At 37.5% G+C, this 21,741-nt stretch overlaps 1 protein-coding gene across 1 annotated transcript in view; it reads right to left on the reverse strand.

The window, feature by feature from the left end:
* Positions 1–499: 499 nt before the first annotated feature.
* LOC127434809 (glucose-fructose oxidoreductase domain-containing protein 1) overlaps positions 500–21,741 on the reverse strand; it is a 44,221-nt gene continuing 22,979 nt past the window's right edge. Inside the window, exon 2 of the mRNA XM_051687808.1 lies at positions 500–9,759. Coding sequence (XP_051543768.1) covers positions 8,837–9,759 — 923 coding nt within the window. The 3' untranslated portion in view covers positions 500–8,836. The remainder of the gene's footprint in view (positions 9,760–21,741) is intronic.

The following is a 21,741-nucleotide window of genomic DNA, read 5'->3' on the forward strand; positions in this document are numbered from 1 at the left end:
ATACATGTAGATTCAGGCCAGTATTTGCACTTTTGCATTATTAGTCAACACACACACAGGCCACGTTCACATTAATCCATATAAGTTTGAAAACTCAATTTTCAGTTTCCTAACGTCATAATTTTCCAAAGAGTGCTTTCGAAAGTCTCAATTTTCGGTGGAGAAAATGCAGTTCTAGTGTGAACGAGAGGTGTAAACGTAGCAAAATCAATGTGTTTTGCTTTAAAAAATGTACATGGTTGCCATACCTGAATAAAAATATAAACTGATTAGTTTTTCAAAATGAATATCAAAATTAAGCGGATTATTGTGGATGTGGCCACAAGCTCTGATCAGAATGGAATACTAGCTTACTACTTGACAGATACTGCACAGTATACACTGCATACTGATATATATATATATATATATATATATATATATATAAATAATAATACGTCAAGTTTTATTCCATGCTTAACTTTTCCAACAGTAATATACTACATTACCACATGGCGACGTATCACATTGCATGTTTAATTCAATGTGTGTGTCCAGTCAGCATTTAGAACATATGGGTGGTCATTTTGCTCTTTTTTTTTTTTGTGTGTGTGTCCATATTTTGCCAGTATACTATACACTGCAGCAATAGTAAGATTAGAAAGCTAGTATGCTGTTCTGAACACAGTGGAACACACCATTGTTCACAGATCTCCCGATGGCACCCATCATTGCCCTCATAACCAACATCAAACAGAATAATGGCATTCCCTCAGTCTCCCTACAGCAGACATATAACATATCAAATGTGATGCTGCTAGTACAGTACATTCGCTAAGACTGATAAATAAGTTTTCTATCACTCCAAAATATATACAAGAGTCCATGCATCCACAATATACATATAGTACAATAAATATACGCTCAAAAAACATTCATAAAGCATTCAAATGGACAGTAGTCCTTCAACATTAACATTTTGGGCATCACAGCACTGCAGATGGGCAGCATTTGCAAACCAAACGCGTGGTGGTCTTGCTCTGTCATTCTCCTTTCAGCCTAAACATGTCAAATTCACCATGGTTACACCACAGACTTATAGTGGAAAACCAATTGAACCTTTCAACTTCCTTTAGAGGGTGGTGCAAAATTTAAAATCTAAAACCATGTCATCCATGCTAATCTGATTACGTTCAGATTTTGCTACATTTACGCCTCGCATCCACATTCGAACAGCATTTTCCTTCACAGAAAACAGACTTTCGAAAACGCTCTCCATACCCACGTACTTTGGAAAATGTTTGACAGATTGGAAACTTAAAAAACACAAAGTTGTCGAACTTAAACGGATTAGTGTGAATTGGGCTGGATATTGAAGTTGGTGAATCACAATTAGAAAAGAAATATTTGTTGGTTCAACATTTTGGGAGATTAAGTGTTTTTCTACCATGGTCCATTATGTACTGTATACACAGCTCTGGAAAAAATGAAGAGACCATTGCAAAATTATCTGTTTCTCTTGATTTACTATTTATAGCTATGTGTTTGAGTAAAATGAACATTTTTGTTTTGTTCGATAAAGTACTGACAACATTTCTGCATGTGTATGTGTTAACTTAATCATAAAGGTTCAAATTAAGGCAGAGGTTATTTGCACTCTGGTACAAATAGCGGGAGATACTACTTGCACCCCTGTTTAAATAAATGCAGTATAGGGGCATCACTGCACCGTGTTTATTGTGTTTATATATAGACACCTTACACCAACACCAACCCCAACCCCTACCCCTAAACCCAACCCTAACATTCCCTTACAAAATTAACCATGGTTTTACTACAGTAACCAAAGTATCACCATGGTATTTTACACTAAAATCACAGTGACCAAAAAATTAAACATGGTTAGTATATTAACACCATATTACTGTAGTAAAACTATGGCTTCTGCTAGGAAAAACATGGTTATTACAATATTACTATAGTAATGGTTAATTTGATCCTTTCTCTCCCTGACTTTCACTGTGAGGAAATCAATCAAATCATATTTGTTTTTATCCATTATTATAAGTAGTATTAAAGGAAATTTTGAGAGTTGGTACAGGAAACAGGATGGTAAAAAGTGAGACAAAGTTAGATTTGAACTTGGGTTGTTAAAGGGGAAATATAGATACGTTAAATATATTCATAAGAAATGAATTATATATAATATGTTTATTAACGGATATATTTAATACATTATTATTAGTTTATTTATTATTCTTTAATGTTTCTGGAAAACCCCTACATGTGTGTGGATAATGAATTATATTATTATAAACTACACTTAAAGTAGTAACTCTATTCACACTGTAATAACACACTTCACATTGTGTGTTTAATGCCAGCTGGCATTAAAGATGGTAAACTGTTTCAGATGGGTTGAGTCTGACACTGTGGCAGATGGTTGCTGGGATACGATCTGAGCATGTACAAAAAGCAGGTCTGTTTCTTTCACATCAGCGGGTGAAATGGTGCCATTTCTAAGATGCACTTAAAAGCTGATGACCAATGTTTGCGAAGTATGGTCATTTGTTAAAATAACAGGTATCAGTGTTGTTAGAACTTTCAAATTGTAGGCCGATTCTCACCAAGAAATATCCAATCACATTTCAACCCAAAAGATTTTAAGATTTTAAGAAAATCTCCCTGAAAATCTCATTACTGTAATGTGGAGAAAAAAAGAAAAAAAAACCTCATGTGATGAAAATAATTTTGTCTGGACACTTTATTTAAAAAAAAAAGCATAAATTAAACTTGGTAAAAAAACTACTGCCATGATGTATACTTACAATTGTACTTTACAATATAAAGAATATCATTTTTTTTTTTTTGCATTAGGCCTACAGCAATGACAATTTGGGATGGTAGTGGGATGTACTGTCATGCAAATAATGTCACAATGCAAAACAAACAAACAAACAAAGAAACAAACAAACATTTGCATTGGCAAGCTTAATGGTCCTAAAAGCAGGTCCTAATGTACTTTTGCACTTTTTTGCTGAAAAATATGTCCCAGTCTTTCTTGACAGCATTCGTGAGATTTAAAGGAATATTCCAGGTTCAATACAAGTTAAGCACAACCAACAGCATTTGTAACTATGTTAATTATCATAAAAATTCATTTTGACTCGTCGCTCCTTTTCTTTAAAAAAAGCAAAAAGCTTGATTTAAGTGAGACACTTACAATGAAAGTCAGCGAGGTCAATCTGTAAACGTTCAAATACTCAGTTTCAAAAGTATAGACACGACGTAAACAATATGTGTTTTATCATGATTTTAAAGTGATGAAATCACTTACTAACCTTTTCTGTGTAAAGTTATATGACATTTTACAACTTTGTTGCCATGACTACGTAATGCTGTAAAGCCTAAAACCCTAAAAACAACGTAACAATGATGATTTAAACAACTTTATAGCTCAAATAAGTTTAAACAGAAGAATTAATGTAAGTGCTTTTATAAAATTATAAGCTTCACATTTCTGCCTTTAAACAATCCAAAAATTTGCCCCATTGACTTCCATTGTCAGTGCCTCACTGTAATCCAGATTTTTTGCTTCTGTCGAAATACATTTTTGTGGTAATCAACATTGTCACAAATGCTGTCGATTGAGCTTAACTTGGTTAACTGAACCTGGAATATTGATGGTGTTGAACCCAGAGTATTCCTTTAATGACTTGTCAGGGTTTCTCTAGATTAAAAAAAAAAAAAAAAAATTGATTAGTGGTCGACCGATATATCACCGAGGTCAATAAATCGGCTGATATTCTGACTTTTTTAAATTATCAGCATCAGCCGATAAATTTTCCTGTTTGGCCAATTTGTTTCTTGAGGGTGTAGAGAATTGAATGCTTGCATGTGAAGCGACTGAGACATGTAAATGTTCAGTCATGGTTCGTTTTGTTTTTACATGCCATCATGTTACTACAATAATAGACCGGTGTGCAACACAGTGTCATTTAAACGGTCCACATATCAGAGCCGCGACGCAGATGCGTTTGAGCTCATAATGTTAAAGCGCTTGCCTGTTTCATTCTCCCTCTCACTCCTCAACAGTTCCCTGTAACTTTTAACTGTCTTGTCTAATGATAAAAATGCAAATATCGATAAAACTAATATCATATACCATCTGCTGATATGTGCATATCTCATTTAAACAGATGTAATAAACCAACCTCACAAAACTTGAGCAGATCCAGCATCCTGTGGAGCGCTCATTTATTTACCTCTAAAGCAGTCTCTCCTCAATAGTTCACTGTAACTTTTAACTTTATTTTCTAATGATAAAAGGCAAATACCAATAAAACGTCTGCAAATATCTCGTCTAAACAAATGTAATTCACGAACCTCACGAAAATCCAGTTAAAGTTTTGTGTGAAATTGAGTAAATTTAGTTCTAAATAAGAGTTTGTAAATTTTTTTAGCAATGTTGTTTATGTTATTTACTATATTAAATTGTGTGATATATCGGCATTGTATCGGCCTATCAGCCAATCTCTGGTTATTGGCATCGGCCATTAAATAACCCATATCGGTCGATCACTAATATTGATGGTATTGAACCCGGAGTATTCCTTTAATGACTTGTCAGGGTTTCTCTAGAAAAAAAAAAGAACCCATCCAACTTCCGTCAAAGCCGTGTTAAATCCAGACCACCACAAACACCATTTTACCACCGAATTCCAGATCATCTTTCAAATGAGGGTATTTGCACATGCTGCCCAACAGGAAGAGTATATAGATATTCACATACAAAGAGTACAATCATACATTTAAACATATCCAGTTGTAACATGTTTTTTTCACAAGCATTGTTGAGTTTTGTTCAAAACAGGTGCTGAAAACATACAGTAGTTGGCAACATGACTCCAGTTTGTCCATGTAAATTTGGGATAACAGCATCTCTCAAGACAAGGACCAAATCTCAAGATGGATCTTACAGCATTTTCCTCATCACCATTATTGAAACTATTGAGACTGAGCTTTAAGTAACTTTAAGTGATATTATGACAATATTAGTACACTGATGTACACTTAAAGGCCTCTTATTTCCTGTTTCACAATACAAACACTTCCTGATCTGATATGAAACATTCAGGATAAAATAAAAATACATCCACACACTACATAGAGCATGTTTCCAGTCATGTACAGCAGGTATTTTTACAGGCAGCAAAGAAATAAAATACAGCCACATTTGATTGGACAATATCAAAATAATAAACCTATGAAGTAATTCATTCCAGTCTTTTGTCATAAGGCTGCTATACAATGATAAGTCCCACAGTGATTTATACAACCAAATACGACAGCTGAAAAACCTGTCTTTAATTGTATATATTGAACAAATGCAAGCTGACAATATAATACTTTGATGCCAAACTGAGCTTAACAATTTTGATCGGGACTAGAAAATGATTTTTTTCTTGCAGATCAATCATTATTTCCTACAAATAATAACCATTTTTATGGTGCATTCATGTCGAGTCGGAATTACAGTAATTACGAGATGACACTTCAGAGATTCTACCCGGAGCTGTTCACATCCTCAGACCACAGAAATAATTTGTTTCTACAGCAACGCTCATAGCACCAAAACGGATCCATGTGTTGCTTTGTTATCGATTATAGCAAAATGTTTAATCACTACATTAATTCATTAATTCACCTCTATATGTTCTAACAAAACAAAAAGCAATCAAGTAACAGTGAATACAATAAAAACATTATATCAAACAGACATTTATTTAACCTTCCTATTCTGTTCTGTCATTTTTGACCAAAATCACTTTTTCCAATGTAATAAAAATGGTTCTCTTTATCTGAGCAGTACAATACTTAGTGACTTTTTCTCCACTTGCTATCTGAACACACAACAAATTACTTGATCCAATAAGTGTAAGTGGGTGTAAAAAAAAAAAAACAAAAAAAAAAACAACACTTTTGCTGTTTGCGGTCAAAATTGACCGACCATATGAAATGAATGGGGAAGACAGAACAATTGTTTTTTTTTTTTTATTTGTCACATAAAATATATAAATCAGCCACAATGCAGGCAAACACACACAGAAATGAAGAGGTGCAGAATGCTAAACATTTCGAATTATACACAGTAGGCCATCTACTGGCTATTACTGTCATAACACGATTTCAAGTCATGTTATTTTTCTTTTTCACCAGATGGCAGCATCAATACATGACACATTCTCACATTTTCTTCATGTTTAAACTTATAGAAGTGTAGGTAGGTTTTTACTGTAACGAAGTTACATATGAATGGGGAAATCGCTACATTAATATGTAAATAAGTTCATAAAATCCCAAAAGAAGTGCGGAATTTTATTGTTTTTACTTCAGAAGAAGAAATTGTATAATTTATATATATATATATATATATATATATATATATATATATATATAAAGAAAAAAGTTACACCTGTAAAAATGACCATAAGCAGCAAAGTAAGCGGTTCTTTTTAATCAGAATAGGAGGGTTAAGCTACCTTTAAATGCTGAGGCTGCTGCCGTTTTGGTTCTTTAAGCATGACATTATGACGATTAAGTCTGAGCTTTCATAGAATTATTACGAGTTTTACAAAGACGTTAACTACGAAGATTTTATAAGTAAAAATCTTGTAATATTGTAATTCTGACATGACATGAACGCACCATAAAATGCAATTGGAGTGATGGATGGGAACAAATCCCCTAAGCTATAATTTTGTTGTAAAGTTTACCCTTAACTGCATTGCTACACTAAATAAAATGAGATTGAACCCATATTCTAGTGTTTATTGTTGTATACACAATGAACATTGGAATTGAGTTCTGTTTTATTTTGTGTAGCACAGCCATCATATCATTAAAAAGCAGTACAAGTGTTCATATGACAATCTAGCACCCTTTAGCATATTTTCAGGTTTATCAATTATCACACATAGGCTAGCCCTCAAAGACGCATCGGTTCTGAACTGTTGGGTAGCGAACAGTGTGGAAAAAAAACAATGCTAAATATTAAGATGCAATTAACATTAGACTGGCTTGTCAGTTTTTAAAAGAGGACAAAACGCTTACCATAGCTTTTGTTGTTGATGCAACAAACTATGCATCCAATCAGTCTACAGTATTTTGGTGCAAATTCATCTGTCATTTACATGAAAACCAAGAGCAAAACTATTTAAGGGGTTAAATACAATACAACTTAAATAAAATAATTGGTAAATCACAGTTCTGTTGTTATGGATTTACAAATTGTCACATTTTCTATTCAGCCTATATGTTATGTTAAAAATGTTGCATATTGTTGGGTATATGCAGTTCATGATAATAATATTATTATTAGTTAATATTAAATTTGTTTACTTTTGTACAATAAACAATTTTGGTACTGTGTTGGGTCACCACTGGATCTCCAATGTAAAATCTGGGTCCTGAAGAGAACCAGTTGAGAACCACTATGGCACGTGGTCTAGAACCATGTAGATGTGCCAACCTCATAAAAGACTCACACGTGCCATATTAGGCTCAGAATCAGAACTTCAGGTGGAAAATGAAGGGCTATCAAACTGTTGTCAAATGGATCGACAAGACAATAACTTGCTATAATACATTTTCTAATATGTGGTTTGACCGATACTGAAACATTTGATATTCTTGCAGCGTTTTGCCCCAAGTCTACCTCGTAATACATAAAATACACCTTCTCTTTACAGTGTCAGTGCAGATCTCATGCAGTTTCAGTCATTGGTTGACGGCTGGAGTCCACATCCACACTATTACATTAAACGCTTTTGCTCTAGCATGCAAACACAAACAGACACATGAAGCTGATCTTAACATCCCATCGGTACCTTCACACAAAAGCCAGACAGAAGAGCAGGATTGTATTAGCATGGTTTGTTTTTGTGCCAACCTCAAAGTACAAACAGTCATAAGAACACATGCATGCCATGTATTTCAGCAAAGCATGGCTTTGACAGCATATCTAGGCAGATTTATTGCATACTTGATGACTTGATCTGTAGTAGGACTAGCAGCCAAACAACTGACGTTTTAACCAATGGCCGACACACAAATATGTGTTACAAAAACACAGGAGAGATGCAGTCAAGCCCATCTGGTGACAATTTAACTCCGTGCAACAAGGACAAAGCAAGTTTCCACCGGTTGCATGCCTTTTCTCCCCAATTCCCAATGCGCTCTAAGTCCTTGTGGTGGCGTAGTGACTCGCCTCAATCCGGTTGGCGAAGGACAAATCTCAGTTGCCTCTGCGTCTGAGACTGTCAATCTGTGCATCTTTTTATGTGGCTTGTTGAGCGCGTTGCTGCGGAGACCTAGCGCGTGTGGAGGCTCACGCATTCTCCGCGGCATCCACTCACAACTCACCACGCGCCCCACCGAGAGCGAGAACCACATTATAGCGACCACGAGGAGGTTAACCCAACATGACTCTACCCTCCCTAGCAACCGGGCCAATTGGTTTCTTAGGAAGCCTGACTGGAGTCAAGTTAAAATCCTCGTGGCCGCTATGATGTTGTTCTCGCTCTCAGTGGGGCGCATGGCGAGTTGTGCGTGGATGCCGCAGATAATAGCATGAGCCTCCACTGGTTGCATGTCTTCAAGGTATGGTATTCCCAGGAAAACAGAATGTACAGACTCCAGTCTCTAAAACTGGTAAATCCAACAAGTCTCTGCAAGGAATGGTCTTCGGAATTACAATCCATGTGAGAGCGACTTTTACTGTTTGCTTACAGTAAGAATGCTTCACTGCAACCAACCTTGCTTGCGTTTCCACTTTACCCAAATCTTACGAGTTGCATTAGCAGTACAGCGACATTCTGCTGCGACGCATGGCCTCGCTGATCAGGTAGGCGGGGTTGACCTCTGGTTCTTCTGTCATCACAACAATGTTCTGCCACTCTCCACATTGATTGGACTTCTTGATCGTGTCCACGACACAAAGTGCATATAGACAATCCTCAAAGGTAGCAGCCATTGTGAGCGGCCGACCGTCCCAGGTACGACGGTCGTCTTGGTCTTGGAACGCCTGCCGTACTGCCTGAACCATGCAGATGGTGCCGGTAAGGTAAGGCGATGGGATGTCTCGGAATGCCTTGTCAGGTAAGGATGCGTTCCCCACAGGGGTGTTGTCTTTCAGCAAGAGCTCCTGTCCACCTTCGCCTTCGTTCTTCTGTCCGTACAAGTCCGTCCCGCTCACCGTCAACCTGCCGGCTGTGCCCACAACCACCACTTCTTGACGGAACTCACCTGGAACATTGAAGTTGAGCGTAACAGTGCAGCAAGCGCCACCCTCTAGCACCATCTGAAAGGTGCAGAAGTCGTCGCTGGTGATTTGACGAATACCTCGGATGTGGTCGGTCTGCTTGACGAAAGTCTTGAGGAAGCCGTGGACCTTCATTGCTCGCCGGCTGGTCAGAAACGTGAGCAGGTCGATGATGTAGCTGCCCACAGAGTGGAGTCCACCGCCACCCATGAGGTCATCGCAGCTCCAGTTGTACTTCTTGCCAAGAAGGCTGCCACCGTGCACTTGCGCCTCGCAGACCAAAAGTTCCCCGACATAACCTTCTTCCAGGAGCTCCTTCATGCGAACAAATGCTGGAAGGAAGCGCAGCACATTACCCATTATGCTGAGCAGTTTAGGGTAGTACTGGGCTGCTGACATCATGCGGAAGGCATCCAGCGGTGTCGCGGCCCGGTCGCATATTACATTTTTTCCAATACCTAGGAAGAAAATGAGAAAGTTAGACATGAAGGTGATAGTATAACAAAACCCACCTAAGGCAATCGTGACCACACCAAACTGTCACATTGGACATGCAATAATTCCAAAATGAAGCTTTTCAATTGTGTCAAACACAAAATAAAGATAAGTTAAGTAAGTTAGTAATTTGGTGAGGTTTATGCTTAAAACAAGAAACTATTTGCCAAAGAGGTAATAAAAATAATAATAATAATAATAATAATAAATACCTGTTTTCCTTTTGAATTCAGGTTATTTTTGCCCCATTGGCATAACTTTAATTTTCTTGCTTTAAGCACAAACATCACTAACTTTGTTACATTTCTCTGAAAACAAGTCAATTGGCTACTCAAGTCTTATTATAAATATGTTTCGATATTTTTTACTGAAAAACCAGACAAAAATACTGAGTAAGACAATGATTTTTTGCAGTGTACAGGAAGGAAGGGCCGCAGATATGTAAAGCACAGCTACATCCAATTAAAAGAGCTCTAATTGCACTTGCATTAAGTCCCTGCAGATGGCAAACTTTCCCAAGTATGAATTTCAAAATGAGCTGAATGAAAGACTTCAGACTTAGTTTCAAAACAATAAAAAGTTAATTTTTAGTTTAGAAAGTTTATTGTCCTCATAAACATAAATATATATATATATATATATAAAACAGTATACTATAAATAACTATAATATATACTATACTATAATATACTGTATATAGCTATGCACTTAATATTTTTCAATATTTGGAAGCTGATAAGCATGTTTGGTGGGCATGTGGGTGCCTAAAATGCATCCCTGAGCTTATTTATTATATTTAATTTAGTTTTATATTGTATATTTAGTTTTTAATTATATAGTTTGGTAGCCTCTGTGTCATAATCACTAAAAGTATATTTTGATGAGCAAGTTATTTATTTCTTGAGAAGATATACAGCACTATGAAAGCCATTACATTTCTGACATAATTTTGTTTTAGGTGAAAGCTGATAAAAAATTTACAGTACATTACCAGTTTAACACATTCAAGTTTTAGCACAGGATTGGCCATGGGACGTAAGCCACGTCTTGGTATGCTGAGCCAGGATTTCGCTAGTAAAAGCTATTAAAAATTGCATGAACTGATAGCTGTGGCGAATCAGTTAAAGAGTATCACATTATGGAAACTCAAAGTCAAGTTCAGAGATTTTGCTCTCCCAGTAGAACCAAACCTTTTGTGACTAACGGTAATTAACTGATTGATATAATAATCTAGATAAACAGCAGTGGAATCCCCTGGCCCACATGACCTCTTCTTTAAGGGCCTGTTTGAGACTTACAGCACAATAATCTAGCAGACTAATCTCCTATTAGCTCCCAATGGAAAGACCCGAAGTCAGAGAATTAATCCAGTTGACCCATTTCTAGAAATGGAGAAAAATCTATGTTAATTCAACAGCAGCTCACGGCTCGAGACCAAGAGTTCAACAACTGATGAAAAGTTATAAATCAACACTAAGTGAAAATTAATCATATTTACCTTACTAATACATATGCATGGTCTTACTGTGCATGAATCATCAGTGCACGTTATTCCAAAGAAAGGAATGTTTGTCTTTGTAATCTTTATCAAAATGTAATAACTTGCTCCGCCTCTGAAACGACTTTCCTTTTTAGCTGACATCACCAAGCCCTCTAATTTTTCAACCCCTCCCTTCCACTTTTCATGATCCAATTCCTGATGGATAAAATCAAGTCCTGCCCAACAATGGGTAAAATGGGTTGCGAATGCACGAATGCACTTTCATATGTCATATTCGTTACTAATACAGGAATGAAAAACAGCTATATATTTGCTTTTCTGTCACTATCGGTTAGGTTTAAGGTTTAGGGTAGGGAGGTCGGTTTTGTTTATTTCAATCTCGATAGAGCATAAACCTTAAAAACCTCATCTGTTTGGGAGAACGTTTAACTCGCTTTTAGCGCCCCACAGTGGACGTTTCACCTCAGAACCGCCACGATACGCGTAATGAACCAACGCAATTTCATTCTGCAAAAATGTCACCACAGTCACGTAATGCTCATGAGGTCAGGCTGGCTTTATTGTTTGCCTGCAGCATCAGTGATGTTCGCATGAACAGTTTTGACAGTTGAACTTCACTGAGAGGTTTCTCGAGTGTCACTCAACAGGGAGTGATGATGCTCACAACCGAGACTGTGAAGGAGGGAAAAAAAGCTCATGTGTGGGATTGCGGTTGATCTCCAGTCATAAATTATCCACAGACGGCAGAGCTTGACATCAAAGCTGTTAAGACACATCAGCATTTGAAAGCTCAAACTGAATGTAGCACAACCACAAGTGTTCTCCTAAACCTCTGCTTGCACTGGTTCTTCGTATCGGTATCACATCATCTTGCAAACGATACTTGTGTGTGTGTGTGTGTGTGTGTATCAGTTTTAACAAGGCATAGATCAATATTTCACTGAATCCCACAAAAAACAAACTGCAAATCGTCTTGCACAGATTCTACAGCTATATAGTAAGAATGAACCATACTAATGCTATAAACACACTATAGTAGATAATGAGCAGTTGTGTGAATGGAAATCTGGTGGTTATTTTTCCATGATTCAAACTAGTGCTTGTGTTTGATTAAAAGGTTCAATGAATCCATATTTGTGAGAATGGATCATCTATCTACTCTGACAGCTTCAGAAATTGCCACACTAATCTTGATGTTTACATTCAAGGTATTTTGCAGACACTCGGACCCGAAGCAACTTATAAAAAGTGCTTTATATAACAAAACTAGATAATTGGTCACTGAAAAACTAATATAAAAAAAAAAACTATTTTGAGTGTTGTGCACCTGACCACAAAGCATTCAGGTATTGAAAAATGTAACACCAAAACAGATGATAGACTATTTAACAGAATTCAGATGAATTTTCAGGGTTTAATTGAGTATCCATTATTTTTCTAGTCGCTCGTGATTAACGACAACATTAATTTTGTTGATATTGCACTAACAAAGAGCAACTTCTAGCCAATGAAATCTATATACAGTATACTGTTTATTTGAAAAATGAATCACTTTTTAATATTTTATTTCCATGACCTTTCCAAGCCTGGAAATCACAATTATACAATTTCCTGAATTGAGTAGTTTGGTTGGCCACAAATTTATTCTGAAAATATTGCATTGCTGAGATGCAATTGCACAACTGAGCTCATAAACGCTCTTTTCCAGGCACAGAGTTAAACTGGGCACGTTAGAGAGCGGCAGAGAGGAGATAATTACACTTCCATCACACTAATGATGACTCGTCACTGAGAGAGCGAGAGGTGCAGAGATGAGAAAGAATATATTATATGGCAATGTTTCACAGCATTTAAGAGGCGAGAAATCATGAGGTTAGTAGATAAATGGAGCCGTTCTTTTCATCTAATACAGTAAAACAATGTCCATGAGAGCATTTGTTCTGCAAGAACAAACTCTTAATACAGGTTATTTCAGGTTTAAAATCTACATGAAAAAATGGGTTAAAAATTTGACATTTAAATTTACATTTTTTCCCAACAGTATGCATTGGATTACTGGATCTTTATGTTGTAGTCAGATGTTTGTCATTAACATGCCTTCTAACCAAATCAAAAGAGTCCACCCCCAAATGTCTATTATATTTTGCTCTCTAGATATGGCACAGGTATTTCTTTTAAAGCAAGTCTATGTGTGGGTTTCCATCCAACTATTTTCCGAATGCGCTGTAAGTCCTCGTGGTGGCATAGTGACTCGCCTCAATCCGGGTGGCGGAGGATGAATCTCAGTTGCCTCCGCGTCTGAGTCCGTCAATCCGTGCATCTTATCATGTGGCTTGTTGAGCGCATTACCGTGGAGACATAGCGCGTGTGGACGCTCATGCTACTCTCCGTGGCATCCACACTCAACTCACCATGCGCCCCACCGAGAGCGAGATCCACACATTATGCGACCACGAGGAGGTTACCTCATGTGACTCTACCCTCCCTAGAAACCGGGCCAATTTGGTTGCTTAGGAGACCTGGCTGGAGTCACTCAGCACGCCCTGGATTCAAACTCACGACTCTAGGGGTGGTAGTCAGCGTCAATTCTCGCTGAGCCACCCAGGCCCCCCCAAATTTGCTTAAAATGTAATGCGCTAGGAGGAGGTGGAGATTTGCATTAGTTAATATGCACATTAAGGTGACAGAAACGGTTTATTCGCAAAACGACATGACATGTTCGTGCATGAGTTATGAGTGTGTGATAGCTTGATGTGACTATCCCACCGAAAGGTCCGACCTTGGCACACAATTCTTTGAACATAGCGCTTGTCATTTGGAAGTGTTTAACCCACAGCAGGTCAATAAAGTGGGTCCTCACAATCCGCCAGAACAGTTTTGAGAGCAGGCGCTCCTCGGTATGCGGAGACTGGCGGTGTGTGGGTATCGCAGCTATTTCAGCCCACATTATATCAGATATTACACTTATTCTGTGGTGTCTCGTGGATGCATTTAATAAAATGAGATACGTGCTCCAATCTTGCAAATAAAACTGTTCCCAATACAGGGAGAGGTCATTCAGCTGCTCCCTCATGATAATGCACATTACATAGTGAATGGAAACACACAACAATCTGTATTTTCTTTAGTCTAATTTTTAGAAAAAAATGGTCATGCTTGACTTGGCAAATATTTCTGACAACATTTCCTCTAAATACATACTGTAACTGACTAGAGATGGTTAGAACAAATGTGCCAGCACTGGGAATAACATTCCTCCTCAACGAACACACACGCACACACGTGACCCCATTACCTCAGGGTTTAAAACACATTAAAACCCATAGCATTCAAAAATAAGCAAGTAAAACAGGTCCGGCTATGTGCTAGAAATAGATTCCTCCAACGGTCCGCCTGATCTCACATTTCCACTCCGTCTGAACTGATGAATGGCGAGATAATACGTGTGTGTGTGTGTGTGTGTTTGTGTGTGTGTGTGTGTGTGTGTGTGTGTGATGGGATGGGATACAGCTGCATCTTTTTGGCAGAGATCCTGCTGCTGTGTTCCACCTCACACATTAATCATGGCGAGGAGTTCACCGCTCCACTACACAATATTCTAATAAAGTCTCGTGGCCAGAGGAGGCTCCACAAACACAATAAGCCCCTGACATCTGTGTGTAAACAAATATAAACACAGAACAAGGATGTACGAGTCTGACAGTGGATGTTAAAATAATGGTATATCACATGGTAATGGTATGCATCAGGATACAGTTATTTCTGCTGAAAAATCTATGAAAAATGGTTTATATTTTAATAATCATGTAGTAATGGCTATTTTTGGTTAATCCAGAATATAAAATACTTTACAACGTAAAGTATTCAAAGTGGGCTCACATTGACTCATACAAACAAAATGGAGATTCATTTGTTCATAAAATACTTGATGTTATAAAAAGTCAAATGTGATTGAAATATAAAGGAAATGGTGCATCTTTTTCTGAAGTGGTTCTTTTTAATAAACATTTTATTAATTTGATACTCAAAAAAAAAAAAAAAACATTTTGCTGTCTCAAATGTATTTTCACAAGTGGAAAAATGTGGCCCTATAACTATTGCTCCTATATCTACATTATATCATTATAACCCCACAGGGGACCTTTTGACCCTAGTGAGGGGTAAAAGGCCCCCTCGCTGCTATCTATAAAATTGCTTTTATTAAAACAACCTTGCGTTATTGTTTCTTTTCACAAATATGTTGCTCCAACAATATTCAATGAAAACAAATTCACGAGTTCACATGTTCATGCAATCTTTAAATGAAGAGAAGGTAAACATATTTAGATCGCTGTCCATAATGGACGGCTCGAGCTCGAGACTCGACTTGAGCCCGAGGTACCCCCTGGACTTTTCTGATTTAGTGGTAACTAGCCATGAAGGTGGAGTTGGGGTGGTGGAGGAATGCTGGAAGAACTGTCACAGGACAGAGGTAAGCGGCGCCTTATATGCGCTTACTCCAGCATTGATTGGTTGGATTAAATGAACATGCTCCTCCTAAACTTTTGTTAAGCGCTCCATTTTATATTTTCAATATTGAAACACTCTGCGACCAGAAAAAAAAGCACATTTTCCTAAGGTGTGCCTGTATCTCATGTGATTACCTTCTCTTTTTATTTGGAACTTGATGGATGCAAGCCAAATAATCTAGACAGAATTATTCATAAACAAATAATAAATCTGGAATCACATTACGTAACACTTGAGTTTGAAACAAAAGACTGAAAACAGTAAAACCAAAGTCTATCTAGCAAGTCAGTCCTCTGTCGGTCATCTTTTTAACGCTCTCGGTTGGCTATTTCCAGTCATGCCAGTGCAGCTCGAATGGGAAAAGACTGAAATCTCAAAAATGGTTGGTCGAGATTACAATCAAAGAACATATTTCAAATCAGCAATAAAATCTGACAATACTGGTATCATAAATTGTGTTTCTTTCCCTCATATTATGCTAAAAAACACAATTTTTCCGGCTTGTATAGCTAATGCGCATGCGAGTTCTCAAGTTGATTGACAGACAATGTCTGTATCTAAAAGATGATTGGCTCTTTTATCTGTAAGGTGGTACTTCCTTTCTACATCCATTGACCACTGGGCGCTAGAGCTCCTTGGTTGGGCGTTCCAATTTCTCCCATTCATTTTAATAGAAGTGGCCCGTCTCTGCTAAATAATCTCTGGTAAACTAATATAATTCAGACTCTAAACTCTGTTGCTTGGCAAACGTAAACAACCTAACTCCACCATGTTAGACCCTTTAATAACAAGTTGTTCCTTATCATGACTTGTATGGGGCTGCATATTTTCGCAATACTTGACGTTTTAGCGTTGCACTTGCATATAAATAATGAACAGCAGTCTTGCTCTCTAATAGCCGTGCAAATCTACCATAAACAAAATAGCAAAATCTGGCTGACACATTTCTACCATTGCATGGTATCCACATTTTTCCTACATCCCATGATGCTTTGCGCAAAATGTGGGTGCTACTTCTGTTGTCAAGTAAACACAGCTGTTGTTGTGGCGTACATCCATTCATTCTTTCGTTACGTGTTGGGATTTTGAGGAGTGTATGATTTTGTGAGGACATATATCAATCACTATACCAGCGTGTTACTGAACAACAATAAACTGCAAAAAAGCCACAAAGAAAGCGCGGACAAAACCGGCACGCTGTTTCTCCCAGATGCAGTTGAGATTTAATTTAACAAATGCAACATTTCGAGCAGAATTATCGGTTGTTTTTAGTGGAGTACCTGTGTTAGTTCAGCTTCAGATGTGTGTGCTTGTCATCTTGTCACCCTGCATGTTCCAATCAGACAGACACACCTAAGGAAGACCCGTGATGTTCTCATCTTTGGGTATGTAATCGCTTTTTCAAGTTTTCCGATCAGACGGTTATTTCCTTTTAAATCCACATGTAAGTTTAAACATTTGTTGGGCGGGTGATTGACTGGTGAGAGGTGGTGCTTCACTGCTGTCCGGGACGCATCAGTACAGCATTTTAAACATCAAATGTGATGTGGTTTTTGACTACCTCTGTTTGTTATTTTTGTGATTAAGTCATGAAAAATGTTACACCCCGTTTACAACTATATTTAGCGCTGACCATTTGCGATCAGATCATCTGAAATGTGTCTTATTACCAGCTGTAAACAGGGTCTAAAATGACTGCAGACAGAGCTAGGGAATGCTGTAGAACGACTTCCGGCGGAAGTCCCACCCACATTCGTTTCTCCAGTGAGACCCCAGGAAAAAGGTGAACAGACTATCATACCACACCACCTTTTCTCCCCAATTTGGAATGCCCAATTCCCAATGTGCTCATGGTGGCATAGTGACTCGCCTCAATCCGGGTTGTGGAGGACAAATCTCAGTGTCTGAGACCGTCAATCCACACATCTTATCACGTGGCTTGTTGAGCATTACCGCAGAGACGTAGCGTGTGGTGGCTTCATGCTATTCTCCACGGCATCCACGCACAACTCACCACGTGCCCCACCGAGAGCGAGAACCACATTATAGTGACCACGAGGAGGTTACCCCAACGTGACTCTACCCTCCCTAACAACTGGGCCAATTTGGTTGCATTTACATTTATGCATTTGGCAGACGCTTTTATCCAAAGCTGCACTTATTACAGGGACAATCCCCCCTGGAGCAACCTGGAGTTAAGTGCCTCGCTCAAGGACACAATGGTGGTGGCTGTGGGGATCGAACCGGCAGCCTTCTGATTACCAGTTATGTGCTTTAGTCCACTACGCCACCACCACGCCACCACTGGTTGCTTAGGAGACCTGGCTGGAGTCACTCATCATGCCCTGGATTCGAACTCGTGACTCCCGGGGTAGTAGTCAGCGTCAATACTCGCTGAGCTACCCAGGCCCCCTGATATTGGTTTTTAAATGACCAATGTTGACATTACATGTACAGTACATTAAACACTATGTATCACATTCATTAATGCAACACCGTAAGGAACACATATTGTGTGGTCATGTATGACAGACTGACATACAGTATATTCTTCACCTATATGACTATCATATGAGAGAGAGTGAGAGTACATACGCCCACACTGAATGCAAGAGAAACAGGTGGAGAAAGACTTCTGACGGAGAGCAGGAGGCCATTCTGGGGTTGAATTACAAAATCCCCGAGAGACTCTATACCAGCATACACTATCGATCACACTCTCTAATGTTCACTCACAGGCACACACAAAAACAGCTATTTTATATAGCAAACAGAAATACGTGTCTAATGACTAGGGCTGCACGACTATGACAGAACTCACAATTGTCTATTGTTTCCCTTGATATTGTAATCGTGATTAATTTTGATTAACTGAATTCACAATGAACTACTTATTTTGGGTGGATCAACTGCATGCCATATTCTTTATGTCAACTTCACATCCAAAATAAGCTGAGAACTGTGTTTCTAAATTATGTCATTGCCATTTTAAACATCAGTTTATCAAGACAAGTTGCTTAAACATTCGACTTCACATTGGCCCTCTTAAAAGCATGACTGACATAATTTAATCAATTATATACAGAAAGCAGTCTGCCATTGATTGCAATGCTCAACCGTTGCAAAAAAAATCTTGATAAATAGAAAATTAAATAGACAATTTTGACTAGGGGTGGGTAAAAAAATATTGTTTTTCAGATTAATCGCGATCTTCATTTGAATGATCTCGATATCGATTCTTAAATCCCAAGATCGATCTTTCACTCAACGCGCAACCCTCTACTACAATGAGAGGAAATCACTCGCATTTGCAACCAAATTTCGCGCTATGTGACTGAAGTGAATATATTTGGCAACTGGCTGGTAAATGTTTAGATTTCACTGCAGTAATTGTGTAGTTTTGTCGTGAAATGATCAGTAGAGAGATCCTTTCACAGCATGTTGAGAGTAAAAGTTGTTCCGTGTAATGTGTGTCCAAAGACGAGATCCACGCAACCCATTTTACAGTCAGTTATTGATCAAAAACAACAAAAAAACATTTAATTCTAATCATGCATCGCACAGATGAGGTAAAGCCATTCGAGTCCTCTCTAGTTAACATGCGCTCATTTAAAGGCGCTGTTTACAGAAATGCCATATTTTGTTAAAGAGACAGTACCGATTTTAGCACGTGTTCATCAAATCAATGTAAATTCTTGTAAATAGTACAAATTATGCAATTTAACAATAAATATGTAACAAAAATAATATATGAAATATAATATCTTATATATTGTTTGAATGCATTTGTTCATTTGTAAAAAGCCAAAAGCCAAAATGTGACCAAAATGATTAAATGAAAGTAATAAAATATAATCACTACAATTAATATTTTCCTGATGTACCCAGTTAAAACGTCCCCTGTATAAATAACAGCATTAGCTGGGAGATCATTTCTTTTATATGTAAGCACAAGGGACATTATAAGTGAAATAAGCCCATATGAATTGATATTGAATCGAAATGGAATCGAGAAATCATGTTTTGGGAAATCTGTATCAATACCCAGCCCTAATTTTGACTCAACATGAGATATAATTGCCACTATTTACGAACAGTAAATGTAATCTCGATTATTTATTCAATATATTGTGCAGCCCTAGTATCGACATGCAGATGTAGTTTTAAATTGAATTTGTTTGAGCATTCGACTGTTTTAAAAGTCAACATGAAATCAAAATTGACCCTATTTACCATCTTAATACATGTTCCTGGTGTTATTGTGCACAGTTTATCAAGATTTACAGCTATGTTTGTAATGGAATCCAACCATACTTCTGAATACCACAAAGTATTTTTTTTTAAATATAGTATTTTAAATTATGCATCAATAAACGTTTTTGATAAAAATGTGGACATATAAATGGTAAACGTAGACGTGACCTCATACGTTTCATGTTTTATTCGGTGTCCAGTTATCATCTGGGAATTTAAAATGGTTATTTGGCTTCATAATCAAATAAATAAACAAATAAAACTAAATCTAATAAATGGTGTGCATGTAAACATGCTCACTGTTGTCTCATGACCTCACAGCACATTTTACATCCAGCTATCGTTTTGGAAATAAAAAGAGTTGTTTTGCATTTTGTCACCAATTTCGTGTAAAACTGTCTTAACTTTTAACAGTCCGATCAAATGATAATTCAACAAAGAGTTCATTTGTCACACTGGAAATGGAGGTTCATGTCGAGCACATTGCATTGTGGAATATTCACTTTACTGTGCACTGTATAAATACTTTATACTGGGGAAATAGCAAAAGTAGTATGGAGTATGCTTTTCCATACACAACACAATGGTCCTCATCTACTTCCATCCTGGAATAAACAAAGACGGAAAACCAGGAAGTCACAGAAAATCACTTGCCATCCATCTGCGATGATATCACAGTCATGTGTTTCTACAAGACTGAAGTCAGAACAAACACACTGCCATGACTGATTGTCTTTATCATGAAAAACACTGAATGAACCTCTTACAGCAACTGTCCAGAGTGAATATAGGTACACGTGGTGTTTCACTGCACAACAATGACCTGATTGTTTCATGTGCTCAGGTGACTGGAAAACTGTTCAGTTTATATTCAGGCAGAATGAATCAAGAACTGTTTAATAATAGAATGGAATCTGTTTGGAATAGAAAAGAAAAACTCTTGGAAGGCCACTTCTAATAGGTTTTTGTTTGCCATAAAAGCATTAGTTTGTATATGTTTACTAGAGGTAGACCGATATATCGGTTTTACCAATTAATCGGTGCCGATAGTTGCGTTTTGGAACTATCGGTTATTGGCAAACATCTATGCTAATAGTTGCCGATATAATTGTTTCTTTTTATCTTTCCTAATTGACAATATTCATCCATAATTTTATCCTCACTTCAATACATATTTTGATTAGATAATCAAGTATCTAAATTGATGCGAGGGCATGCAACGAAAAAATGTGACTATATCGAAATGTGCCCCGTCAGCATTGTAACAAAGTCAAGTCTCCATAATTTCAAAATAAGAATCCCTGGTGTGTTTCGGGCTTGTTTATAGTTAAAAGTCCCAGAATTATGCAAAAACTATCGTCCAATAAATCAGTTCTCTGCCTTTTCCACCACCTTAGTTATCAGTATCGGCAAAATCCACTAAAATTCATCCTCTAATGTTTACGCCTCTCATCCACACTGGAATGGCATTTTCCTCCACCGAAAGCGAAAAACTTTCAAAAAGGATCTTCATAATCGGATAATTAGGAAAACTATGACATTCGGAAACTAACATTTTAAAACAAAATTGGATCAGTGTGCTGATGATACACTTCCAGAAAGATGCAAAGCTAGACTACCTAGCTAACTAGACGTACAGATTAACTGGAATAGCAGCAATATTTAGCTACATATATTTTTA

The sequence above is a fragment of the Myxocyprinus asiaticus genome, chromosome 44, assembly GCF_019703515.2.
Source record: "Myxocyprinus asiaticus isolate MX2 ecotype Aquarium Trade chromosome 44, UBuf_Myxa_2, whole genome shotgun sequence".
NCBI classification, from domain to species: Eukaryota; Metazoa; Chordata; class Actinopteri; order Cypriniformes; family Catostomidae; genus Myxocyprinus; species Myxocyprinus asiaticus.